At 39.5% G+C, this 27,815-nt stretch overlaps 3 protein-coding genes and 1 pseudogene across 4 annotated transcripts; all 4 read right to left on the bottom strand.

Annotated features, from left to right (window-relative positions):
- Window positions 1-2,486: 2,486 nt before the first annotated feature.
- Window positions 2,487-11,441, bottom strand: LOC139469513 (eukaryotic translation initiation factor 4E-binding protein 1-like). The gene is made up of 3 exons (XM_071251698.1): window positions 11,172-11,441; window positions 6,193-6,357; window positions 2,487-5,496 (listed from the first exon to the last, which is right to left on the bottom strand). Exons 1-3 carry the CDS (start codon window positions 11,308-11,310, stop codon window positions 5,456-5,458), a joined length of 345 nt encoding a protein of 114 aa, XP_071107799.1. The 5' UTR covers window positions 11,311-11,441; the 3' UTR covers window positions 2,487-5,455.
- Window positions 11,442-15,525: 4,084 nt separating this feature from the next.
- LOC139469312 (uncharacterized) lies at window positions 15,526-18,134 on the bottom strand (annotated as a pseudogene).
- Window positions 18,135-19,104: 970 nt separating this feature from the next.
- Window positions 19,105-22,158, bottom strand: LOC139469252 (uncharacterized). Of its 2 annotated transcripts, none has more exons than XM_071251391.1 (3): window positions 22,047-22,158; window positions 21,215-21,312; window positions 19,105-19,845 (listed from the first exon to the last, which is right to left on the bottom strand). In XM_071251391.1, exons 1-3 carry the CDS (start codon window positions 22,084-22,086, stop codon window positions 19,381-19,383), a joined length of 603 nt encoding a protein of 200 aa, XP_071107492.1. In that variant the 5' UTR covers window positions 22,087-22,158; the 3' UTR covers window positions 19,105-19,380. The 2 variants fall into 2 exon arrangements, with proteins under 2 accessions (XP_071107492.1, XP_071107493.1); XM_071251392.1 differs by having other exon boundaries at window positions 19,105-19,833.
- A 2,561-nt stretch (window positions 22,159-24,719) lies between these two features.
- Window positions 24,720-27,141, bottom strand: LOC139468704 (uncharacterized). The gene is made up of 3 exons (XM_071250823.1): window positions 26,964-27,141; window positions 26,785-26,856; window positions 24,720-25,787 (listed from the first exon to the last, which is right to left on the bottom strand). The coding sequence occupies exons 1-3, from the start codon at window positions 27,046-27,048 to the stop codon at window positions 25,684-25,686; spliced, it is 261 nt and encodes an 86-aa protein (XP_071106924.1). The 5' UTR covers window positions 27,049-27,141; the 3' UTR covers window positions 24,720-25,683.
- Window positions 27,142-27,815: the final 674 nt, after the last annotated feature.

The following is a 27,815-nucleotide window of genomic DNA, read 5'->3' as shown; positions in this document are numbered from 1 at the left end:
ACCCACTCGGCTACCAAACCGCTTTCACGCCTGTACAACATGCATTTGTAGTGAGTGAGTGAGTGAGTGAGTTGGTATGGTTTTACGTCGCTTTTAGCAATATTTCAACAATATCACGGCCGGGGACACCAGAAATGGGCTTCACACATTGTACCCATGTCGGGAATCGAACCGGGTCTTCGGCGTCACATGCGAACAATTAACCACTAGGCTACCCCACTGTCCCACATGCACCTGTAATTGAAACAACTGACATGAACGTACATCATGACATTCGACCTGAAATAGGGAAGGGATGCAGACGTTTGAAACTTGACAGACATAGACCTGGGAATATTTATTGACAATAACAACTAAACAGGGCCAATCACTATGTAACTCACTTGGTTCAAACTGTATCTGTGGAAACATGGCAAAAACACTATATTGTCCAGAACATAGTTAAGCCATCACTCACTACAAAGTGGTACACGTCTAAGACCTGCATGATTTCGGGTTTTCTCCGCCAGAAATTGACACGCCCTGGTAGAACTTATTTAAACTGTGCAAAGCAGTGTCCAATCCAGCTCACGACATGACATGCGTGCAGCCACATGTCAGAAGCCTTTTAGGGTCATATTGTGTTTGGCCCTAAAAGGCTTCCGTACACATGCCCTACACATCTGTAGGCGATACTTATCATCATTGTTGAACTAAATGAAGCTCACGTAAAATATCCCACACAACACTACACATCTTCCGTATCTGACTAAAACAGGTCAACGCACAGAACTGGCGTGTCTGGTTTAGTGACATTTTTACGCTCTTATTTATCAAAAGATACATTTGTACTTCGTGGTATTGAAGATGGTGTGTCCACCGTTCACCTCATCGTAACACAGACGCTGATACCAGCAGTCACAGGGCCACGTATAGCCATACTATACTGACTGTACAGATTACATTAAAAAAAGAGAAGCTCTTTTTTTTAATGTAATCAGTACAGTCAGTATAGTATGGGTATCCGTGGCCTTGTGCCAGCAGTAGGGGCCTCGGGAGCCCAGGGTTCATCACTCAACAGGAACCCACAGCCGAATACCCATCACTAATCCAGACACACATGTTCGCCCTGTTCATTGCAGCCATATCGAGTACTGTAAGAATGAAGAGAGGTGTCCCACAAGGCCCACTTCCCTACAATCTACAGTCTGTGCACAAAACATTATGAGCACCCCGTGTGGATTCCAGGTTTGCCATGTCCCCAGTCATCGCCCAGTGGTCGTAAGATGTGACTGTGGATAGGGTGGTCAGGTTCATTGACGTGATTGTCTGATCCAGACTTATTTATTTACAGATTGCGGTGTTAAACAACAAACAACAACAAAAACAAATGAGCATAATATATAAATTATTGGCTGTTTGGAGATCTAAGCAGTTAACACAACACGAACCCACCATGATGTTTGGTGCTCCTGCCCAATACACTCTTCCCTGGACAATTCCAGGGCAGTATAGATCCCGTGCCCTACTCCTCTTTGAGCTGAATGACATGTGGATAGGGTATAGGGTTGTGAGAATGTGTGCCCTGGTTGACCTGCTGTCCCTGCCATGATTGTACATACAGACGGTGGAGATGTTGCTAGGATATTGCTGAAAGTGCCCTAAGTCCTCTAACCAGATTCTGCCAAGTTGGTGGAATTGGGGTGAAAGATTGTTTTACGTATATATAGCGGCGTGCGTTCGTGGCTAGTCTGCGTCTGTGTGGATGATTGTACAAGTCCGAACACATTGGTGTTTTAAACATTTTCCCGAGGCAAGCGTGTTAACTGACTGTAAAAGTCAGAGATATCATGATGCAGTTTAACATGAATACCCCCCTCAGACACCGCCACCAGTCTTGTTTTATCTCCCCCCCTCTTTTTATGTCTCTCTCAATCCCCGGAATGATGCCGATTTATAGTGCTAGTCCATTGAGATACCATGCCACAGTCTAACATGAATACCCCATTCAGACACAGAATACTGACTCCGAGTCGACCACTCTTTGTTTTAGCCCCTTAATGCCAAGTGCCAGACAGGGTAACAACAAGTACCATCTTTTGACGTCTTTTGGTATGACACAGCCAAGTATCAAACCCCGGACCTTCCGCTCCCTGGGCAGATGCTCCACTAGACCAGGGCCCACTTGCACAAGCAATCTTAGCGCTAAGATGATCTTAACTCCCATACTTTAGCATAGGCTTACAATAGTCTTAGCGCTAAGATCGCTTTGTGCAAGTGGGCCCAGGAGATGGTCCTGTTGCTGAAGAGCAATTCTAACCAGGATCTTCATGGGCCTGTGGTGCCTTAGATGTAGGAGGAAATCCCAAAATGTTGAAGGTCAAAGACGGCAACAACGTTGGTGAAACACCCAGTACAGATCTCTCCTAGTCCACAACCATACATGTATATTCACTTTTATAACTGAACACAAACAACAAACTTACATATTTTCTTTTTTTTTATTTCAATTTTTGTAAATAATAATATTTCGGATTTAACAGCAGCCTACATAAACATCTGCCCAACAGGTGTTTAAACAGCACTATTGTGCAGACAGCATTTGGTAGTTTTCATGTTTTTCTTCTTTCTCCTAGTGGGACTAAGCAGTAGACACCTTAACATGACAGAGTTACTTCCCCTTAAACATAAACATTTGTCATATTTTTGTAAAAGACATGTTGATTTGTGAAATATACATGTATCTCTGTTTAAAAAATGAACACCAATATTATGAAATACAATTTTTCAGCCATGTTATCTTTACATGCAGATTTATCAAAACAGATATCTACTATCAAAGATACAAATGCTGAACATATAAAACATGTTTTTTGGAAGTTTTATGTTGAAGACTTACACTTTTTTACACCAACAAAATTCCAATTTATATCACATTGAAACAGCAACAAATAAAAACATTACATGTATATACACACAAGCTGTCACATTAATAATTAATAAGAGAGTAACCCTATCAACACGACTAGAGAGTTGAAATAGCCCGAAAACATGTCACTGATTGTGAGGAATGACCAACTGAGCAGAAAAAGATGTTCTCATGATTTTCTGCTTTTATAAAAATAATCGGTGTGGTTTCAAATTACTGATCTGGCAATTACCCGTTTTAAATCTTTCAAAATCTGTCAAATATACTGAATGGTTAGAATACAGTCTTGAACATTTGGAATGCAATTTCAGTAAAGTGACCATAACATGACCAATGGCGAAGACAATCATTAATGCCAATACTGTGATAAAGCTTTGTAACTGAAACCACAACTACTATTCTTAAAAAAATAATTTTTCAATGTTTATAGCATATGATTCCACTGTGATAAAAAAATTAAGTAACTGAAATGACATTTTGATTTGAGAAGAGTTTCATAGGTGCAAACTTCAAAAACAATCTCCTTTAGTTTGACTTGTTAAATAAAACTATCAAACTCAACTGCATATATCACGAAAACATTGCAATTCTTTCCTGTAGGATTCATCGACGTTTACCATATCAACACACACAAACAGTACAGAGTAGCACAAACTGCAGCAGTTTCTCGAAAAACAAGTGACGTAATGATTCACTGGAGTATCCTAATACATTGTGCCACAATCCATACATCAAGTAACTAAAAATACAGAATAGTATATCCGAACATTTTTTTCTTATTCAGCCCCTCCAAAAAACAAATAAGCCTTAAATATATGCCACAACAAAAATCTACGTTCCAAGTATACTTTTACTATTCTTCTATAAAATTTGATGTCACCATATTCTTAGGAAATGGACTACCATTATTATTTTGAGCCTCTATATGTTCCTTTTTTTTTATGCTGCCATCTTCGATGTGCCAGTACATGGTCATGAGTTCAGTGCATCGCAGCACATGTTGTTTTATGATGTGAGCATTGTGGTGCACAGTGGGATCGAGGCTCAGCCACATTACCTCCAGCACTGGAGAAGAGAGCGTCTAGTTCCGCTAGTTGCATATTCACTGTCATGAATGTATACCGGTATCAAATCGTAACATTTAAAGGGAGGCAACAACACAGACATCACACAGAGCACAGCAGAGTTCAGAACAAAGTAATACTTGCTTAAGATTTGGAAAGCATAGCCATGAGACTAACCCGAGACAGTAGTACGTAATACACAGAGTATTATGACAATGAGCCATCGTGTGATGGTTGGGTCTCATTACCAATGTTCTTCATGAGGAACCAGCCATTTATTATAAGGGGAGTCGCCATGGTGAAGGGCAAGAACGAAAAGAACAACAATCTGCATCACCCCAAATTTAACCAAATTGGGGAATCATCTGTTATCACAGTGACCAAAGCTCCTATCCCCACCTAAAATAAATGACTTGTCCTTAATAAGCGATATGAACCTGTAAATGACACATAGCCTAATGTTGCTATTGACCGTATCTATAACATTGAAAACATGTTCGGTCATCCCCTTTTGTTACAAAATAGATATACTACTCAAAAGAAGTTATAAAACATATTCCCCTTCCACTATAGTGAATCTGTCATGAATAGTGGTCATTTCAACACACAGCCTTCCAAATGTTTTGAGTAGGATTATGACTTGCCTGTGCCCCTCTGAACACTGTTTTGATGAGAACAGACATATTTTTCTCATATTCATGTCACTGAAATGTTAACTGAAGTTCTTATTGCATTGGTTACTGATAAAGACAAATCTAGTTTAGATCTTGGCCACATTCATTGTCCATAATTCACCAGTTTTATTATTGCTGAAGAAATGCAATTCTATCATTGCCAGAAAGAAATGCTCCACTGATAAAGGCAATAGTTTTAAAATGTTCTGTAGTTAGGCTTAATGAACAAATCTGCCTCATAGTTAGCATGGTTAGATTGAGAAACAAGAGGTCTCATAGTAACGCTTAATGAACAAACCCTTAAGATAGTTAGGCATAAGAAACAAGAGTAACCCAAAGTTAGGTAACTAGAGTGTCCCATAGCTAGGCATTGAGCACTTTGAGATAGAGATAAAACTGAAAACAGGTAAATAACTAAAAGATAAACAAGTAACACAAGTTGCATCTTTGATACACGGTTCACACAGAAACCATGGCATCAAAAGAAACCAGAGTAATGCCGCTGTCATACATACTATATGTATGTTAGCACTGGAAAATGTTAAAAACATATAAATGTTAAGATAATTAATATCTCAAAATGTCACATTCATTCTCTCCTGGGTAACCGCAACAACAGATATTTCACTGGCTGAAACAATCTGGACCTTCACTTTCCTTTTCAGCTGTGTGATTGTATAAAAGTACTTGGAGAAAGTTATTGAAACCCGTTGGTGTTTCCATCCTGTCCATCGGGACTGCCAAGGTCCACCAGTCAATACTGGCAGGCAGTTGTTGGGGAAATGAAATGAAAGGCATTGTGGGTAATTCTAGATATCCATCTCAAACTGAGGCTGTTCTTCAGGGTGGTCTGAAAAACAAAATAAAACTATCATAGAATTTGTTTGTTTATTTGTTGTTTAACATCGCACTCAGCCATATTCCAGCTACATGGCGGTGGTCTGTAAATATCGAGTCTGGACCAGAAAATTCAGTGATTGACATCATGAGCATCGATCCACGCATTTGGGATACGATGACATGCATCAACCAAGTCAGCAAATCTGACCGCCCGATCCTGTTATTCGCCTCTTACAGCAAGCATGGGTTGCTGAAGAGCTATTCTACTGTGGATCTTCATGGGTCCCTGCTATGGCTGATACACATGATAAATGTAAAACTTGATCCAAGTAACATGTTGCTGATTCAAGTACAAAGCCTATTATCATTATCATAGTCTTATCAAACTGGCATATCTGATCATCAGATCACCTACAAACTGTCTTTGTCAACCAGTTGAGTTTATCATACATTTGTCCAACACTAATGATCATCAGGTTCGTAATGGAACAGGTGCTGTGCTGCATCAACATTGGTATTTGATATCAAAGTGTGATAACATGATAGAAAACAACTTTGTTGTTCTTTGCAAAAAACAATAGAAGATGTATTACAAGGGTAAACCAGCCACAGCATCAATATGCAAACTTTGGCATCTTCAGTGCACCACTTGATCTACACACGTCGAAACATCTACACACTCTCCACACTAGAAGGTCAAACCTACCAGATTTTTCTTTTTCCTCAGGTATTTTACGACCATTTTCTTTTGCCACTTCTATCTCCCCTGGTGCGGTGATTCCAGGAATCTTAGCCATGATTGGAGGGCTTTTTGTTAATGGGGAATTTCGACATTCCAGTAAGAAAGACCGATCATAAATTAATCTTGTACCTGGAACATAACAGAAATCATATATAACATACAGCGACTGAATATGAGCAAGATGTTTTGTTTTGTTTCTTGTTGAACATAGCACACAGCTACATTCCAGCTATATGATGGTGGTCTGTACATCATGAAGTCTGGACCAGACAAGGGGCGGTCGGGTAGCCTAGTTGTTAAAGCGGTACCTCGTCACTCCGAGGACCCAGGTTCCCCTGACAAGGGTACAATGTTTGAAGCCCATTTCTGGTGTCCCCTGCCATGATATTGCTGAAATATTGCTAAAAGTGGCGTAAAACCAAACTCACTCACTGGACCAGACAATCCAAGGACAGATTCATAAGCATCAATCCACGTAGTTGGGATACAATGACATGCATCAACCAAGTCAGCGAGTCTCACCACCCGATCCCCTGAGTCTCTTCTTACAACAAGCAGTCGCCTTTAGCAACAAACAAGGGTGGCTGAAGAACGATTCTAACCCGGATCTTCACAGATTATGAGCAAATTAAAGAGAACATAAACACTGTTTATTACATCTACTGACAAGGAAAATCATGTTGTCCGTTTGCCTTGGGTTTTTTTAACACCAGACTCAGCAATAGTCCAGCTATATTATGTATAAGATTATGACATGCAAATAATCAAGTCTGATCCAGTGCTTGATATTGTGAGGAAGGATCCATTGGTGTACAGGAACACTCAAGACACATAGCCTTGACTACAAAAAAGTGAGTCCTATATATCCTTAGTAAGAGATAAGCACTGGGACGGCTTTTTGTCATGAGAAAATCTTATTTTCAAACTCAGTCTTGATAAGTCTCTTAAATAAGCTTGCAAAGTTTCACTTATGAAACGTAGTTTCTGAGAAACTTTCCCGATTGCAGACACCATGCAGTATATATATATATATATATATATATATATATATATATATATGTATAAAATACCATGGATCAAGGGCCATAACTGTGCATGCACAAAATCTAAAAACATGCAGAAAGAGATGTAATTCTGGATGAACATAATTACGGCACCAGTTTTCGAACTCAGTCTTGATAAATATCTCTTAGAAAAACATGCTAACTTTCATTCATGTAACTTCAGTAGTTTCAGTGGCCAGTTACAGAGCGTAAAATTTCATTTCTCCAACTTAAATTGTTTCTGAGAAGATTTGTCCCCATTGAGAAGCAGATGTACAACCAGATGGACAAACTGCGTTCCTATGTGTGGCGAATAATATAATATATGCTACAGAAATAATACAAACTTAATGTACAATGGGGGGCGGTTGGGTACCCTAGTGATTAAAGCATTCGCTTGTCACGCCGAAGATCCGGGTTCGATTCTCGACATGGGTACAATGTGTGAAGCCCATTTCTGGTGTCCCCCACCGTGATATTGCTGGAATATTGCTAAATGCGGCATAAAACCACACTCACTCACTAATGTACTATGGATGTTTGAATCATAATTTATCAAATGCATTGTATGTAGTCCATGGCTACTGCAAACGTCTTATAAAGAGAGCTCAGCCTTCTCAGAAGTAAATGCCTTTGCTGCGATATGTGTTACTGTAAAACTACTAAACATAATCTACAATAAGCCATATCAGGATTTATTTAATCCAAGTTAGCCGAACAGCCCAAACAACTTAATGTGTGTCACAAAGAGCAAAGAAATTCTTGAGGCACACAATTATGGATACATTGGAAGTGATTCTGTGGCATTTGATTGGCTCACCAAGCAAATTCTTGTCTTTTTCAGATCTTCATAAAAAAACAAAAAAGGCCTTGCCCACTAACAAAGTACTGTTTTCTGATTGGCTGATAATAGAATGGGTGGGGCTTCTGTTGAATTGTGCTGAATGATGTCACTGATTTGGATAGTTTTCGGATATTCATCTACAGTTAGTTGTGTGAAAAAGCAATCTGAGAAGTTGTTATTGTTGACACATTTATTGATAAGAATTGTGCTTATGGCATTAAAACACAAAAGCTGGTGTGCACACTTCATGTTAATCAAGTGAGCATATAAACACAGTGAACACACCAGTTTTACATTTGAAACAAGTGGAAAACATATTGAAGTGAAATTGTAAAAATATCATTTTCAGCTGACCCAGGCTAATTGGTTTGCAAATATTTGCAAACGATAAGAAAAATAAGTCACCTAAACGAGGTCTTATGGCAATCTTGTTTAAGCATGTGACAATGATAACAAAAGACAGGTGTGAAGCAATCAGCTGACTTCTTTACATGTGAGTAACTGATAGATGGTCAACATTAAACTGTCAGGCTAAGATTTACGTTGAAATGCATTTCAACAAGCTGCCAGTGTTGAATACAGCACCTCTGTGTAGCAAGACAAATGGTAAACGTCATATTAAAGTGGCTATTTACATCCATATATCCATCCATATTCAACAGTGGATGTATGCTAGAAACAACAAGTACATAACCATCACAGGACAAAGGGTATTCTATAAAAATGAACACATGCTATTGTTTCAGTTTCTTGAATAAGGATAGGACATACAGTCTGATACAGCAGTGAGTGAGTGAGTGAGTGAGTGAGTGAGTGAGTGAGTGAGTGAGTGAGTGGAGATAAACATTGCTTGTTGTCACAGTGACGTACTGAGTAGGTGTCATGCAGAGTTTAGGAGAAAACTGACATCAACATCTTGTGTGTGTTTATGGAGTCATAAATGTAAAGCGTGTTTATCGTTTTTTTTACGTTTATAACTCCATAAACAGAACAACATATTGACATCTAAATGTCAACAAGAATAACTTCACAGACTGCTTACTTAATCATTAACACAAAAACACTGTAATAAATAAGATATCAGTGACATTGTTCAGCGCAATAATGCAAAAAAAACCCACTCCATTCCATTATCAGCCAATCAGGAAACAGAAGTCAGTTTGGTGTGAGTGCTTCATTAACCAATCAAAAGTCCAGAGTCACTTACACCATATCTAGAAACAACTGTAATACAATAATGGACACAGGACACACTTGCACCATGTTATACATACTTATATATTTATTATATATCTAATATATGCCATATGTTAAATATGTTCAGGGTTGCCAACAGTGCTCGGAAAATATGTAATATTATTACCTGTTAAATTTTTTTTAGACATGACAAGATTTATTGTTTACTGATAAACCCTTATCTACCTGCCTTACGTGTGATACTAATATATGACACAAACAGTGCTATCTATGTTCACTACCATATTTGACCTAAAATGAGCCAAATTTTGAGGACAAGAAAAAAGATTCTATAGAAAGGGGTCGGCTGATGTATGGGTTGTAGTTCCTGACTGTGTTGACAACTGCATTCAATTCAGATATAATTGAAATAATTCAGAAATTCATAATCTTATTTAATTTACGGTAGTGTGACTTGGTGAATCACAAAACTCAAGTGAAATAATGCCTAAGGATGTCTACGTTCACATATTAGGCAATGCAAGAATTGTCTGTGTTCTTTCAAACAAGCAAATTTGACCAGTATCTCTACTCCCAAGTTTGATAATTAATGCATGGCGATGAAAGCCACAATCAGTATTGAAAATGGACATATCTTTTAATTAAATTTCACTGAATTCCTGATTTCCACTTGGAGCAAAAGCAGAGAAAACACCTCTAAGAGTGTCCTTCATAACAAATATAATCATACACTCACTGAGATTTGCCACCAACCAACAAACTGGGTGACCCCATTTTAGAGGATAGTGACCTAGTTTTGCTGCTGCAGAGTATATACATGGTATAGTATCTGTAAGTACTACAGTCCTTAACTGACTGAAGCTCAATACACAAAGACATGTGTCACATGATAAAATAAGGTCATAATATTTGTTTTACAAATTTAGATCCATAGCCATATCTGAATTCAGTAATACTTCCTCAATGAAATATTTATGAGGCAAGACATAAATAAAACATCCTATCAAAACCTACAGCTACATTTGCAATATTTAATGAAATAATGTTTTACCACTTCTATAAAATAGTTATAGTAAGACAAACCTAGATAAAAATGAAATATGACACAAATTGAACACTTTGCATACTTAGCATTCTTAAAAAAAAAAGAAGAACTTTATTTCTTTCGTAACAGGAAAATAACTAAATACAGTCAATACACTGCTCATTTATTGGGATGAGTACCAGTGTCAGTGCATCACAACCAGGAGCCATCTGCCATCTGCCACGGGCCTATCGTTAGTCACAATAATACATCGTGCTTCCAGTGCCAAGGTCATGTTAGTGCTGATGTAAACAAATCGTTTTGGGGTCAGGTATCCTTAAAAAAACATCATTGACAACATAAACAGAAGAATGCCGACTTATAACGATTCCCAAATGCCGTCACAGGTGACTTGAAAAATCTGAAAAAATTCATAATTAAAGCGCATGAACGGTTACCATATAACGTACCTTCGCACAAAGAATGTATATTTATTTACCAATGCAGGCGATTAATAATGCGTCCAACTACACCGAAACGTTGCCGACGGAGTTAGAGTAGATAATTTGCATTTGAAATATATAAATATATATCAAACAGATGGCATGACAAGCCTCAAAACCAAGCAACGAGGCAACATCTGATAAGCTGTTTTCACACAAAAGTCACATGGCATGATGATCCGCCATCTTGAATGATCTGAAGTAAACAAGGGTGGGATGAACGCACGGTGGCTATGCATGTGCAGTTATATAACCGACCATATAAAAATGCATTGAATATTCGTCACTACATTTTCTTCATTATCTATTAATGCACAAATAAGCAAACTGACCCCCGGGGGTAGTGGAGAACAGCGTTCCCCCTGGAGTTGTACTGTAATCTCCTGGTAACTGTTCTAAGTTGTTGAGAACGACTCTGCGGCTGGGAATCTCTCGTCCGCGAGGGGAGCTTGTTGTTCCTTGCAATGACATCTAGAATTGTTGACGGACGAAGTTTCCTGAGAATTATGATAGCGCACTCGACTGTCCCTGCATATAACTCCGGCTATCTTTAGAACACACACTCGCTGACGCTCGCCTCTCGACTCGCTCGCACACCACAAACAGGCACTGACTCAAGTCAGTCACATGGCCACTACCGCTCATTAGCATTTGATAAAAACAGGTCATTCGCTCCATATGTATGGCCGCTGTCTGATTATATAGCACTGAGGAGATCTAAAATTTGCATTACAAATCTAAATGTGTCACTTACGGGCCTCGGGAAGCTTTGTTTATTATTGTTTGGGTAGCAAGGTAAAAAGTAAACATTGTAAAGGGAGACGACTCTGAGGGGAAGTCCCACATTACGTCAGCTTCAACAGCTGACTGTTTCGGAAATGAGCTGGCAATGGAGAAATATTAATAAGGGTGACTATGTGACGTGTTGCTACCATTTTAACAATCAACGTGCTGACTGTCAGCACATTTAATTCTGTACAATGAGATAATGTCAGTGTTTAATCTATGAGCATGTGTGTGGTGAAATGGTCGGAAACGTGAATCAAAACAATTAATATTAAATTTCTTTGAGAGGCATTTAGAAATTGGAGTACTAAGTAAGGATAAAAAACATAGATTACAATTGGGAGCGACGTTTAAGTTTAGGTTCTAACACTTACGTGATAACGGTACGTGCTAGAACCTACACGGAAACATTGCTCCTAAATGTAATAAATAAGTTGTTCATCCAAATACCTTATCCCTACTTAATTAATATTAAAAACCAAAAGTAGTGTATCAATTCTAAGGATATTCCAAATTTGTACCTATGCACATGTGTATCGACAATAACTGCTGCGCGATGCAAAAAGTATACTGACGTACCAGTGACGTCATCTGGTTGTACGTTATTCAAACGAGAAGAAACTTTATGACGTCATGTAACATTGTCTAACACACTCCGGTGGAGTGGTGACTTAGCATGGAGTGATTGTCTAAGTTGTGACTAATGACGTCATTACTTTTTGCTCCGCCATAGTACATACACGTTCCGTTTACGCACCTGCTCTCTTTGTAAAACAATGAAATACAATCATCATCATCATCATCATCATCATCATCATGAGTCATAATTGTTGTAACTGTTGCATTTATTGTTGTTTAACATTGCGAATCGACTTTGCATGTTCTCTGCGGAGAGATTACAGGTCATCAGCTGCCTGTGCAGCAATATTCCAGCTATGTGGCGACGGTCTGTAAATAATCGAGGGTGGACCAGACAATTTGGTGATCGCAACCATGAGCATCGATCTACGCAATTGGGATACGATGACATGCATCAACCAAGTCAGCGAGCCTGATCCCGTTAGTCGCCTGTTACGACAAGCATGGGTTGCTGAAGAGCTATTGTGACCCGGATCTTCCTGGGTGTGTATGTTGACATTGGTGATTAACGCGTAAATCATGAAACTACGTTGAATTAATTCATATGTAAATAACGCAATCAATCTTGATTATGCCGCAGGCACAACACGGGACCTTGTAGTTACAGTAAAAACATCATGAACATAACAAAGCTGTTTACCTTATCGAAACATGAAACAAAAAACCCCAACACGTTTATCTACCTTTATGTTTTAGACTGTCGTTCCGATGAAATAGATTTTATTATAAACTAAATAATGATGTAATATGTTTGGGGTTTGCTAGCCGTAATATAGAGAGGCATCTTTCAGTGTAGCATTCTCATAGTGATCTGTTTGACAGTGTTTGAGTCAATTTGTGTTGTACCCAAATAGAGGGAATTAAACAATAGAAAGAAAACTTTCCTGTCAACTAACAGTACAAGGAGATGCTGCTTTCTGACCCAAGCAAAAAGATCCTTCCAATATGCATCTGCAACCAAATAACTTTCCCATGTCCTACTTTCATTTAAACTCATGATTCAGTGTTTTGTTGACTGATGCAGAAGACAAGTACTATAACAAGAACATACATCAGTTTAAAGTGTTGGGCTATGTAAGTGCCCTATTATTATTATTATTATTATTATTATTATTATTATTATTATTATTATTATTATTATTATTATGTCAATCACTGGATTGTCTGGTCCAGATCTGATTCTTTACAGTGCTTTGCTGAGTGCGATTAAACAACAAAGTTGAAATTTACATTGTATAATAATCTTATACTTGGTATTATAATGCTATATTTTATTGATTATAACGAATACAGAATGTTTGTATCTGTTTGTAGGAGACACAAACCAAGATTCCCCACAACAATCTTCACATGCTGCTTCATGACAAAATTAATGAGGGTTTGTTTGTTTGTAAGAGGTGCTAGAAAATGACAACTTTAGTGGTAAAATCAGTCTGTTCATCACGACAGAACTAAATGCACACTGCCTTGTGGTATTTTTGTTGAACTCTTCACCCGACATCCCGTGCCTCTGTCTTTTTAAAGTTATATTTGGGCAAGGTGCATACCTGGTGTATTGATACTATTACCTGACAAGAGTCAAGTTTGCTCATCATATTCTGAAAAAAGTGTCTCCCATCTAGCAGAAATGGGAAAAGTAACATGAGTAACTTTAACCGGTGCTTTGCATTTTTCAAGATAAAGTATATATTTTAGAATAATATTATTAATATTAATACTCTTCCCACCTTCATTGGAAGAAGTGAACATTTTAAAGAAAATTGTTATTCTCCTTTTCTGCTGACAGGCTGATTGTGGAAGATGTACAGTCAAGTGCTGGGGACCTCTGCTAACAACTAGTTTACATCTACATTGTGAATGTTATGCACTAGGTCATGGAGCCTGGTCAATACAGGGTTTGCCCTAGCCTCTGAGAACTGGGGGTCGCCATGACTTCTAAGCTGTACTACAGGGACTAAAATGTCTTTTGTAGGGGGTAATTTTAACAAAATATTAATTGATGTTAGATTCCATGATGAATTTCATTTTTGATCTAAAATATATCTTGTTTCTTTAATCATGCTGTTTAAATCATGTTTTAAGTATTTATCTACTCTCAACGGAATTGCCAATCCAATTAAATCGTAATGTCCAATATGTTTTATTATATTTTGCAGATAACAGATTGATAAAGTCTGACAAGGGAACTGCTATATAATATTATAACTCTTCACATAATGATGGGACTCACCAGACTCGGTACTGTACACAATGGAGTCTCAACGTCTTTTTACGTGTGCCGTTATTTTAACCACACACAATTATTCAATTGACTTGCAAACATCAACCTATTTCATTCTGGAATTCAAGTAGCAAGTGGTAGCCTGTTGTTTGGTAATTTAAGGTATACTATAATGCATATACTAATCCTTACTGTATAAATAAAACATGTTTTGCTTAAGCACTTCTTCCCGAAGTGGTTGTGGTCGTGTTTCATTTGAACAGTCACTTGTATCTGTATCCGATTAATCTGATTCTACTGTCAGATCAACAGATATACCACTGCCACCTTTTTTTAAAAGGGTGGGTTTTAGGCCATCATGTGACGATGACATGTCAAAATATGACATAACCTTTTCTTGATAGTGACTGACAGGAAATACAGGCAAACCGCTTGGCAAGTATTGAAACTTAATTCTGATTGGCTGCCACCGAGAGCTCGCCAGTAGGACTGTTCTATTTTCAGTTATTGTCACATTTTCATTTATAACATTATGTACTTCTTAAAACACTTGCCTTTAAATATTTGTATTTCTATTTTCGATCGTGCAACCTTCTATGTTCTTATCGGGTTGAAATCATCAAAAGGGTAGCAACTGTGGCTGCCATGGCTGAGCACAATGCCAGGTAATAAATCTTCACTGGTCCAGTTTCTAACTTTTCGAGTAAATATATTACAGCACAATCTGCATAATATGTGCACGTATTTGAAGGCAAGTGTCTTAGGAAGTGAATCATGCTGCATTTGTCGTGAGGTCACAGTGCATGCACTTTGCTGAAGCGTGTATAGTGTGATGCAGATTTGGCTCCGGCATCTATAAGGAAAACAGTATGGGACAGCCCGTAGCTCTGTCTAGCAAGGAGTCAGAATAGTTTATAGGGACCTGCACAGAGGTACGGTTACCACAGCTAATAATTGTATATATTTAACATGTGCACTCATGTATTTCAATTTGTAACTATACATAAACATATGGAAAAAGGGCGCGGCCAGACTAGCATCTAATCTCTGAAATAAACACATTCTATCATAGAAGTAAAACAATTGTTATATAGAGAATCTCTACCGGGTGTCTATTGATATCAAATATGTCAACACGAGTTGATAAAAGTAGAAAAATTCCGCGGCTTGCCAATATCAAACACGGTCGCTATAGCCAATTATATTTTCTACTGGATCATAATGAAAGTCAGTATGGAGTGTGTGTGTGTGCGCGCGCGCGCGCAGAATAACATACACTTGACTCTCTTTCTTTTGAAGATATCGTGTGACACAACGAATGAGTGCTATTTTGCAAGTGATGTGATACCATACCTTTATCAAAACATAGTGGTAATATCTTACAAGGCAATATTCTTTTTATATTATTGTTCAACCCGATCACTACTGTTTGACCACAAATTAGATGTTTGTGTGTATATAGTTTTTGTTGGTGTGATTTATCTAATTGTTGTTAGTAAAGTGTATGTTAGTTATGTGTGAATGTGAAATATTTGAAATACTTCAATTGAGGTTCGAGATAAAATGCAAATTTTACGGTATTTTAATGTCGAGGTTCGAGATATCGTGTGAATGGCAATCTACAAGCTCGAAATATGCTTATGTGTACAACTTTAATGATACTTATATGGGTAGACGTCTTGGTGAAAGATAGTGTGACTTTCGAGATTAAGGAATTTATGATTAAGGGAGATTGAGTTTGTTTTTAGCCCACCTGGCCATCTTTGATTTCAGAAAGTAAAATTCACACATCTTTTTAAAGGGTAGGAGTCATGAAACTTGTTGGGTGTGATGGTCCCTTATGAAGTACAGAGATTGTACAATTTATCTTTATCAGAAATAAAATATGGCTGCCAGTGATCATATTAGAAAATTTCGTGAGTTATCTGTAAACACTTCCTCAGAAACTAATGGATCATTGAAGCTGACACTTCGCATTTGTTGATGACATCAGAATTTGTTCAAGATGTTTAGATCAAAATTTCAGTATGATACTTAAACCATATTGTTAGATGAAACTTCTTATTGCCATTATTCAGTCAGTTTTGTACACATTCTAATGACATTGGATATGTGTTATTATGTTGTGGGATTCAAGACGTGTGTGCTGTTTATAATTGCATAATTTATCATTTTGACCTTGCTTTGACCATGCTTTTAGATTCTCTCAAAATGTATATTTGGCTATGTAAACTTCTCTGAATTTGCCAGACTGAGGGAGCTGAACGTGTGTCATATGTGTTTCTCCTCGTGTTGACAACATTTTTTGGGTCAAATAATTAATGTTTAGTCTGGTGAATCCAACATGCAAGTTCCTTAGGAACAGTTGTCACATGGAAAGGAACAAACAGAACTGACGTGACAAAGCACGACGCTCATTACACAGGACGATGACATGATGTGCTCAAAACGACATTGTGCCATCTTTATAGTGGGGTGGGAAAATAATGTTGTTGGCCGTATGCTCTCTGAGTGAGCTGACAGTAGGACACATATGCCATGAGGACTACACTGGTGGTTTCATAACAATGTTGTTAGTTAGAAAAGTGCTGCGCTTCACATATGTCACTTTCAGTTTGTTTCTCGAAATAATCAGTCTTCATTACACCCAGCTAATATGGTCTCAATGGATCTAGGTTAATGTGATTATCCCCAGCTAATATGGTCACAATGTATCTAGGTTAATGTGCATGGGAGATTTACTGTACAAGTGTTGATGAGCTCATGGTCATTTGGTTAATTAGGTTACCGATTGTTATGGTAATCGAGCACGATCCCTCGTCGGAGTGAGCGAACGCTTTAACAACTAGTCATCCAATGCACCGTAATACGCTGTGTAGAGTCGCGTCCCTAAGTCGTGGGTTCGAATCCCAGTGATAAACGTACAAGACTTTATTCACTTGGGGTTTTCCTCCCATATTTGAGGGCACACCTCCCATATTTGAGGGCACACCTCCCATATTCGACGGCACACCTCCCATATTTGATGGCACACCTCCCATATTTGACGACACACCTCCCAAATTCGACGGCACACCTCCCATATTTGACGACACACCTCCCATATTCGACGGCACACTCCCATATTCGACGGCACACCTCCCATATTCGACGGCACACCTCCCATATTTGACGACACACCTCCCAAATTCGACGACACACCTCCCATATTTGACGGCACACCTCCCATATTTGAGGGCACACCTCCCATATTTGACGACACACCTCCCATATTTGACGACACACCTCCCATATTCGACGGCACACCTCCCATATTTGAGGGCACACCTCCCATATTCGACGGCACACCTCCCATATTCGACGGCACACCTCCCATATTTGACGACAGACCTCCCATATTTGACGACACACCTCCCATATTCGACGGCACACCTCCCATATTTGACGACACACCTCCCATATTCGACGGCACACCTCCCATATTTGACGACACACCTCCCATATTTGAGGGCACACCTCCCATATTTGAGGGCACACCTCCCATATTTGACGGCACACCTCCCATATTCGACGGCACACCTCCCATATTTGACGACACACCTCCCATATTTGACGACACACCTCCCATATTTGACGACACACCTCCCATATTTGACGACACACTCCTTCGCCTAAGGCGCCGCATTCCACGAGTAGTAGAGTACAATCGTGGGTTCAAATTCCTGATTCGCCCTGATCATGTTTCTTGCTTTGTCAGCACCGTGTCCGTGCTCGTGTGTTTCATCAAAAAGGTAAGCGTCTAAGATATGCATCACTTAGGACTTTCCTCATATCAAGCTGGCGGACCATACACTGGTACACATACTGTTCGATGTGGCGTTAATCCAAACTCACTCACTCCTCCCATATCTCGCCTCGCAACATGTGGAGCGTGGGTCGTGGTCGTTGTTCCCCACATTCGCTCAGATTGCCATATTTAGTTGCCTAGCACCATACCCGCGCTCGTTGGTTTCACAAAAATGCTAAACGTCTACGACAAGCGTATTGTCAATGCAAGCAAATAACCAGTCTACATTATCCACTGAAACAGATTCCATTTGGCGTAAAGGGCAAAATAGCTGTGAAATTTATATGAATGGACCACTGAAAATTAGTGATGATACCAGGTGTTCGCGAAAAGTGTAAGCATGTCCTGCCCTACCGGTAGCACCCGTCATTCACACAAATTAAATTATAAATTAAATATGTATAGCAGTAATCCTTCATGCGACGGTGGCCTGTGAACAAACCAGACGTTGAAGTGATCGATGAACTAAATGCTAAGTTTGAATTACATCTGATGTGTATAAATGCCAAGATTTGGAAAAGAAAAACGTTTAAGAAATATATTCGTTTTGCTAACCATACATGTAACCTGACGTGCTGCGATATCACTGAGAGGATGTTCACAGCAGCGTTAACTTGGACTCTCTTTCGCTCTTCATGACTAGCAACGCAATTGCGTCAAAACCCTTTGAACTATGTATACACACCAAGAAATAACACCAAACAATAGCATATGCTTTATGTCTTCATTCCGACTTTGAAGAGGGTTACAAATGTAAGTCCTTTCTATCAAGGCCGTATCTAGAGGAAATCACGTTCAATTTTGGCTAATCAAAATATCGAACTTGTCACGGCTTAGATGTCTTCGTCAGACCGGCAGATGATGCAGAATAGTATGAGGTAGAACGGTGAGCCAGATACTAACACGATCGACAGACAATTGCCAGTGAAGCCATGAAACAGAACTAAAAGTTTGTTTACAAATCAGTTTAACATACACTATGGCTGAAGTATGCTGTTTAGGAACATTTTGCTTATACAAAACGGTTCACATAATATTTTTGAAGAATCTACCGTGTAGAAGTAGACCCCTGCCGGCCAATGTTTCTCACTCTGTGGAGGAACCGCCTCAACGGTGATGTTTTGTCACCCCCCGACGTTACTTTGCTGTTTGGTGAGGGAGGGTCTTCTCTCTGACAAGCCACTGGGTCTTTAGGCTTGGATGTGACAAATGTAAACCGACCGCGGACATCACTGATGAACTTCTGGAACCGCCCTGGCTCCGAGGGAAAGGGAGTCCGAACCATCACCCCATTGACGAAGATGGGCGGGGGGAGAATCCGTGGGAGTTTGTAGCGATTTGCAACCGCGATGACGCTGTTTTGGACGTTGACGAGGGCTTGGTGGACGTTGGGGTCATTGGGGTCACAGCAGAGGAACTGTCTGGAGACTTCCGCCCCGCCTTCATTGACTGCGTTGTGTACTTTCCATATTCGTCTGCTGACGATTCGCAGATCGTTGGTCTGAAACATCAACTGGTGACATGCACTTTACTGTCTGGGTGTAAAGTCAGCCATGGCAATTGGTTTCAATCAACAATAAAAACACGTGGGAGCTCCTGGGGCAATCTCATTAAAATCAGATCCTAGTTATCGCTGCAGCTTAACAAAGTTTAGCGGTAGCGAGAACTAAGATCTGATTTTAATGTGATTGCTCCTGGGGGGAAGCAGACGTACCACGTACATCGCGTTTATGACGTAATCGTTGACGAAGTAGAGAATCGGATGTAGCAGCATGTGACTTGGCTGACCGTGTATCAATGCATCTCGACGGTTTGGGCCGGTTTTTGCACGCTTGTATATGAAACACTGGTTTACCTGGTCCACACTCGACAACTTACACGCCGCCGGGATATAGCTTCAATATTGCTGACAGTGGCGTAAAACGCCATGGACTCAATCAGGTTACAAAAGCATCGTTCAAGATCTGTTCCATCATATCGATAGTAAGGTTTTTTTATACCACGCATATATAGTGGTAGATCTCAAAATATATTATGTGTTTGTTTATTCGTTGGTTAACGGCGTATTCAGCAATATGCCAGCTTTATGACTCGTAAATAATCGAGTCCGAACCAGACAATCCAGTGGCCTATATTGTGAGCAACGGTCCACGCACTACGACACGGTATCAACCGAGTCAGCGTGCCTGACAACCCGTTCCATTTACTCGCCACTTACGACAAGCATAGGGTGCTGGGAACCTATTTCTGCCGTCATTTAAACTGACGAGCAACTTAAAGGAAAGACTTGAAAACTGGAGTGCGGACCAGACAATTCAATCACTGATATAATGAACAACTCAATCAACCATGTCACCGAGTCTGACCACCCGATCCATTAAGTCGCCTCGAGCGGCAAGCTTATGTTGGTTGGGACCAAGTACGCTATCATCAGGGCCCATATTACATTGATACCTGAAAGACAAGCTGTTGTCTTCATTGTTTTCAGTTTTTGTACATCTTTGTGTTGAAAGGTTAAATCATCCTTTGATATGAACAGTCAAATGTGCTCTTTAAAACATTCTTGGTCGTTTTGTACTGTCTGTGCGTTTCTTGCTTAACGCCGCACTCACCAATATTCCAGCTATATGACGGCGGTCTGTAAATCTTGTCTGGACCAGACAATCCAGTGATTGACATCAGGAGCATCAATCCACGCAATTGGAATACGATGATATGCATCAACCAAGTCAGCGAGCCTGACCACCCGATCCCGTTAGTCACCTCTTACGACAAGCATAGTCACCTTTTACGGCAAGCGTGGGTTGCTTAAGACCTATTCTACCCCGGATCTTCATTGGTTTTGTAATGACACAGATTAATTAACAAAAGGTAATACTCACCCTGTTCTGTTCCATGCAAACTTCTCTGATGAGATGGAGCCACCATCTGATAGCTTTGAACTCCTGGCGAAGTTCCACCGACCATGGTAGTTCTCCCACTGAAACAAAGGTATTCCGTGGAGCGTGGCGTGTGGGTACTGGTTGGAGCAGAGTTGATTACTTTTACGTTTAACTGTGTTCTATAAAACAGATACTTCAACTTCGTTAATGTTTTAATAATGTTCGAAAGCAAACACTATGGAGAGTTTTTCTTCAGTTTATTTGTGTTCCAATTGTGTCCCCACACAAACACTACATAAAGATCAACTACATTTCTGTTTTAATCATATGTGTACAAATAGATACTTGATTTCAGGATGAATTTACCCAAGCTTATATTGGGCAACATTGTAATGCTACATTCAACTAGACAAGAGCTGAACAAGAAGTATCTCTTGTTATCGATCTTGGCGATCCTCAACACGAGGATAACACTGAAGCCAGTTCGCTCTCGTTACAATTTTTACTGTCTGATTTTGTCACATTTTATTATTACTGGTCTATCCATCTTGCAGGTATATACTGATGTTTATTTATGTTATAGACACATGGGTGCAGTGATGGAATCACGTGTGTATATACCAGTAACAGACACATAGGTACAACGATTGAATCAATTGTGTCTGTAACAGACACATGGGTACAGCGATTGAATCAAGTGTGTCTGTAACAGACACATGGGTACAGCGATTGAATCAAGTGTGTCTGTAACAGACACATGGGTACAGCGAATGAATCAAGTGTGTCAATAACGGATACGTGGAATCTTTCAACAGTATTCTATATGACTTACCTGTTACCCAAGGCTCTTGTCGGAAACAGCAAAGTGGCATTTTTAGCTAATAACGTGGACACCAACATGCGGAATAAACCACATGAAAGTGAACGCTGTTCTGTGACGTCACTCTATTGTTACGTCAACGTTTTGTGACGTCATTCAAGAAGAAGGAACAATCTGCTGCACTTGTGCGCCTTATGCAAACTCGATAACCAAATGAACCCTGTCTCAGGGCATTGTTTCGCCGGTATGTCTTGCAACAAAAGGTCACAAATTACGTCATAGGGTATACTTTGGTATACATAGGGTGTTTTGTGTTTGTAAACGTTGTGCAGCCAATGGTAGGCCGAAATCATTGCATGTGTTATTTCAGACATAGGTAAATATGTGGAAGAGCGCAGGTACAACCACCTCTGCCTTACGAAATACACGATGACCCATACATATACGAATTTTTGAAGTGATGTTTTCAATAATTGCTCTCTACACCAGTTATAACGCATGACAAACACTAGATATAGTCCTCGCCACATGAAACAGAACCACGCAATATCGCAATGATTCATACACAAAGATAGCTTCATGTGTGTTCATACTTATGAAGTGACATGAAGCCAGTTTGGTGATAGGAACATAACGAAAAAAATTGCAAAGTGCGCTTATCCATTTTGCTAGCTACAAACATCATCATTGAGTCTCAATCACGTGGATTCGATACGGGTAAAGTTCGCCAGTTGACTGCAGGCGACTATTATGTAGCAGCTGAGTGCTGTAGTCATGAGAACGTATATTACCAGAACGAACTGCGCATATGTAGTATTGGAAGGGCTATTGACCAAGTTCACTGATAACTATAACCGGAGCAGTCACCTGAACTACGAACTTTTACCTGGATTGTAATCACGTGATCATAACTCATTTCAACCCAAGATAACTTCTTGCCCTGGAAACACACAAAAATACAATATTTCTCAATAACAAAAGACGCCAGTTCAGTGCAGACCTGGGTCCACTTGCACAAAGCAATCTTAGTGCATACTGTAACATGGACTTACGACAGTCATAGCCCAAAGGTAGCTTTGTGCAAGCGGGAACTGATTTGCATACCAAGTGCGAAATACGCTCTCAGTCGGAAAGCGCACGTAAAATCTCCAATGTAAGTAAGTGAGTGAGTTGGGTTTAACGCCGCTTTTAACAGTATTCCAGTTATATCACGGCGTGTCAGCATAATGTGGGAGGAAAGCCCGAAGTGATGCAGGTCTCAGACGTTTACCACTTCGGTGAAACCCACGAGCACGGGTATGGCGCTGACAAACCTAGAAACATAATCGTGGCGAACCGGGATTCGAACCCACAATCATAGGTTTCTGGCATGCCCAAGGGACGCAACTCTGCACAGCGAATCGCGGCGCCTTAGACGACTGGGCCACCCGTGCCCCCAAGTAAGTAAGTAAGTTCATGGAGAACATGTTGAACGATTTATGAGTTATGCCCCGATAAGGAAACGTGATGGACGGATGGTGCCGTGTCTATATCCCCTACAAAACTTCGTTTTATGCTGGAATAAAACTTAGCATCAGATTTCAAAGAACCCTTAAATGTGTGAGGATCCGTAGCTGCTAAATGGCTAATGGCAAATTAAGTAAAGTCAATACATAGATAAGAAAAGGCAACACAAAAGTGATCTTGAAGTTTCACTTGAAGGGCAGTTAGTCCAAAATGCATGTGGACAGACAACAAAATGTGCCACCTGGTTGATTGATCAAACGGCGTCGAGTGTTGTTCATACTATCAACCACTGCTCTGTATGGTTCTGATTCGACTTATAGACATAACCTTAATATTGCGGACTGATGAAGTAAACAATATCCATTGGCTGTTTCTATGGACATTTATCAATCTCGTTATTGTGGATTATTCGGGGCTGTTTAAGTGAGTGATTATTCCTTAAAGCTGCATCATCAATCTTGATGTTTAAGCATTGCAATAGTGTTCATATATTATGATTGTAATACATGTCTTACACGTCATGTAATCTATGGATAGTTGACAGTCTAGCATTATATGTAAACTCACTATTTCAACTGGTCATGGACATCCCATTAATAACTACCAAAGCCTAAAACAATATCTTTTTTTACATCACATTTAACTCTGATGATTATCCATTCGAAGTCCCTGCATTTAAAAAATAAACGACGAGCAGGGGTTGTTAATTAAAATAAACCTACAGGGAGAATTAACCATGAGGGGCGAACAATTATTTATGGTGAAATAAACCACGCTTCGTTATTCATTGTTCTTTGTGATTTATCGGGTAGCTATCATATACTAGTATTGGACTAAAGACCCTTAATGCAACCATCATTAGCAATAGGTAAGCCCTTTACACAATGCATGTGAGCACTTGAAGATTAATCAAATAACACTGATAGTTATAATGGTATGACTAATGGTCTCTGGTCAAAAGTGTAAGGGAGACAATCGCTGATGATGTTTCGTGAGATATGCTACTTCTGCACATGCAACTGCCATTTTGAAGTTCTGTCACAGCAGTCCATCAAGAGTTACTTCCCCTCTGACTTCAAACCTTAGAACAAGCCTTCACTGACCAAATACAACGCATAAGGTCTTTGGCTCAAAATAATGAAGAGTAAAAGGAACTGAATAAATTACATATTTTATTACAAAATATCACAAAATGCACTTTATAAAATGTCATCTAGAGAACAAGTCAAAGGATATTTTGGCAGCAAAATTAAACATCAAATGAACTCCCCAAGAAAGGTACCAGATTTCAGCAATCAATAATCACAAGAATATTCATGAGTGGTTTGGGTCTTAAACCTCTTCGAACAGTATTTCAATTTTATCAGGGTGTGTCAGATTGATGAAAACCAGATGCAGACACTTAGTGGCTTTCCACTAGGGTAAAAAACCCTAGAGCACAGATATGATGCTGAAAAACAAAGGATCACGATCAGGACAAACCTGGGATTTGAATGTACAGTACAATCGGCAGATCCTTCATATTCACAGAATTCAGGACCTTCACATGACACTACCAAAAAGTATCTTAGGAAATGAGTGAGTATTGTTTTAAGCTGCTTTTTTGCAATATTACAGCAATATCACAGCGGGGGACACCAGAAATGGGCTTCACACAATGTTTTTGGTGTGGCAAATGAATGCTTTAACCACTAGGCTACCCAACCACACCTCTTTAGAAATGAAAGCTATATTATCACTGTAATACCTATGATATATTTGATATATCATCCATAATATTTCATTCACTAATATATCTGGAAAACTTTCAATGCAAAAAAAAGCATGGGATGTAAACAAACTCACATATTCTCTGTATAGAAATAACAGTGTTCAATTTACATCTTAACAAATCAGTATGGACTCTGAACAGTACTTCATCCAAGTTTTGTCCACACGACACCGTGACATCACTAATCTCTGTGTGACCAGTGTGGGAGGAAGGCAAGGTTCTCTTGACAATATCTTGACACCTCACATGCTTGCATGTAATCAGTGACCATCATAATGACCACACCTGAACTCTCTGGAACTGAAGTAGATGTCACTGGAGAATGTCTGGAGATTCCACGTGCACTGATTGTCTGATAGCACAGACCATCCATCATTGGAGACCTATCATCTTATCAATGGGAGGATACTTCCAGTCATCATCGTTGAGACTTTTCAGTAATTGTCGTAGCTGCTTCATTCTCTGTTCATGGAGGTCTGAAAAAACATCAAACGAAAATGTATATACTTGACTAAACACATCATACTGGAATCAAGTGTGTCAACCTGTGAATAGCGATAGTGAATAGATCATGTAGCAGCATCATTATCAACTTCATTACTTTATCATCATTAATACTCTCACTCTCATCAGAAAAACAAGAAATCATTTATTTACTTTAAAATACTGAAAGTGAGTTTAAATACTGGGCATTAGTATGCACTTTTACTGTGGCCAGCCCCATACTTCCTGCATGGCATTTTCATAATCTATGGGGTGAGATTGTGAGTTGTGTTTAACGCCGTTTTTAACAGTATTCCAGTTATATCACGGCTTTATATTATATGGTACATTGAAGGTTTCAACCAATTCACATTAACACCTCACAAAAACGTTGAATTGATTTACATCCCACACTGACTGGGGGTACAGCGATTCCAAGCGTCATTCCTTGATGATTCAGTTACTATAATATATTCACCCCCATACTGACATAAACAGCCATGACCAATTCCCCGTTTCAACGTTGTCTTGGAAACAGGAAGCAAGAGCCACAGCCAGTGGGGTAGCCCAATGGTTAAAGTGTTCACTTGTCATACTGAAGTCTTGGATTCAGTTCCTCACATGGGTACAATGTGTGAAGCCAATTTCCGGTCTGATCCAGCCTGATATTGAAGTAAAACTATATCACCCATGCAATAACACCCGGAAGTGTGAACCAGTCCTAAACTATGCCTGGTGAACTGCAGGATTACCATCTCGCTTACCAGACTTGAAAAGACAAGCCCTAAATCATATATAATTCCCTTATTGTCTCTCCAATACACAGGGGCTTGTAACACAAATATTAGCAGCAAGAAATGTATGGTCACTACAGGGGCCATAGTATACTACTATCATTTTATATACTATGACCCCGGAGTGACCAAATAGATCTATAATACGCTGATTTTTGCGTTACAGTCACCTGTGCCCCCTACTAGCGCGTAGTACCTTTTTGTAGATTGGTGTGCATCGTCTCTATGTCGTGGTCTATCTGGAGCTTATTCAGAAGAACCTTGAAATCTGCAACACAAAATGAAAGAGTAGCCAACTTATCACTGAGGTTTATGTAAGCTACTGAACAGTTATTTTACCGCTTTGTTTTTAACACATCATACTGCAAAACTGACCGTTTGAGTTATTCCTAGCATTTTCGGGAACTCCAGGCGATTGAAATAGTGCCTTTCTAACCTCGTCTTCAAACATTTTAGACATAATGACGCTGTGGATAACACAAACTATCAATTTTACGTATGTCAGGCACGAAAACTCCACAAAACATCAACACTTAGAAATAGTAAGGGACGTAACCCATGCTGCAGGTTGACCATACTATTTCCGTTACAACTAGTATCATACCTTTATTTTGGCGAAGGTGCGTTGGTTCCGAACACCACTGCCACAGGCTAATTTGGATATCACACGACCGGAGTTTTCTCTTTTTTTTTGTAAACAAACGCGCTTTTTCAGAAATCAATGTAGAACGGACTAATGCAAGCATTTGGGGTCGCTTAACATATTGTTTTGCATAATTATATAGATATGCTACTACAACTGCGACAGTGAGTTGCATGACAATATATATTTCTGCATCAAAGAGACCGTATCGCCAGCTCTCCGTTGGGCTTCGATGACAGCACGTGGATCCTTACAACCAATGTAAACAAAGAATAACTAGGCAAAAACAAATAGATTTTCACGTATTAGGATACTTTCTTAATGAACCGTAACCATTCTTTGACGTTTGTTTATGAAAATGTGTTGACTTGTCATACATGAAACGGATGAAAAGCGTATTCAATATCTTGAATGGACTGTGAAAGATGTGACGAATCGTCACATGGCGCTGGCCTGTGGCAGAGGTACTATGCTGGCTGGCTGCCGGCCGCGTGGAACTCTGGGTAGGAGAGTGCGTTGGTTCCTGATGCACATTCGACTGTAATTTAGCTACCGGAGCGTAGTCCCCTTTTAACAAAATTAAC

Source organism: Haliotis cracherodii, unplaced genomic scaffold, assembly GCF_022045235.1.
Source record: "Haliotis cracherodii isolate W230 unplaced genomic scaffold, xgHalCrac1.p SCAF_2, whole genome shotgun sequence".
Classification (NCBI taxonomy): domain Eukaryota; kingdom Metazoa; phylum Mollusca; class Gastropoda; order Lepetellida; family Haliotidae; genus Haliotis; species Haliotis cracherodii.
The sequence above is the reverse complement of the archived record's forward strand: the minus strand, read 5'-3'. Positions and strand labels throughout refer to the sequence as shown.

Bases quoted from the DNA above. Each gene is read 5' to 3' on its own strand.
- LOC139469513 (XM_071251698.1), bottom strand. From the start codon at position 11,310: ATGTCATTGCAAGGAACAACAAGCTCCCCTCGCGGACGAGAGATTCCC. The intron at 6,358-11,171 runs GTCAGTTTGCTT...GTTATGTTCCAG, and splicing joins GTTCTCCACTACCCCCGGGG to GTACAAGATTAATTTATGAT. The intron at 5,497-6,192 runs GTAGGTTTGACC...TTTGTTTTTCAG, and splicing joins TGAGGAAAAAGAAAAATCTG to ACCACCCTGAAGAACAGCCT.
- LOC139469252 (XM_071251391.1), bottom strand. From the start codon at position 22,086: ATGCCACTTTGCTGTTTCCGACAAGAGCCTTGGGTAACAG. The intron at 21,313-22,046 runs GTAAGTCATATA...CCTTTGTTTCAG, and splicing joins ACAAGAGCCTTGGGTAACAG to TGGGAGAACTACCATGGTCG. The intron at 19,846-21,214 runs GTGAGTATTACC...GCATGTCACCAG, and splicing joins TTTGCATGGAACAGAACAGG to TTGATGTTTCAGACCAACGA.
- LOC139468704 (XM_071250823.1), bottom strand. From the start codon at position 27,048: ATGTCTAAAATGTTTGAAGACGAGGTTAGAAAGGCACTATTTCAATCG. The intron at 26,857-26,963 runs GTCAGTTTTGCA...TTTGTGTTGCAG, and splicing joins TGCTAGGAATAACTCAAACG to ATTTCAAGGTTCTTCTGAAT. The intron at 25,788-26,784 runs GTACTACGCGCT...ATGTTTTTTCAG, and splicing joins GCACACCAATCTACAAAAAG to ACCTCCATGAACAGAGAATG.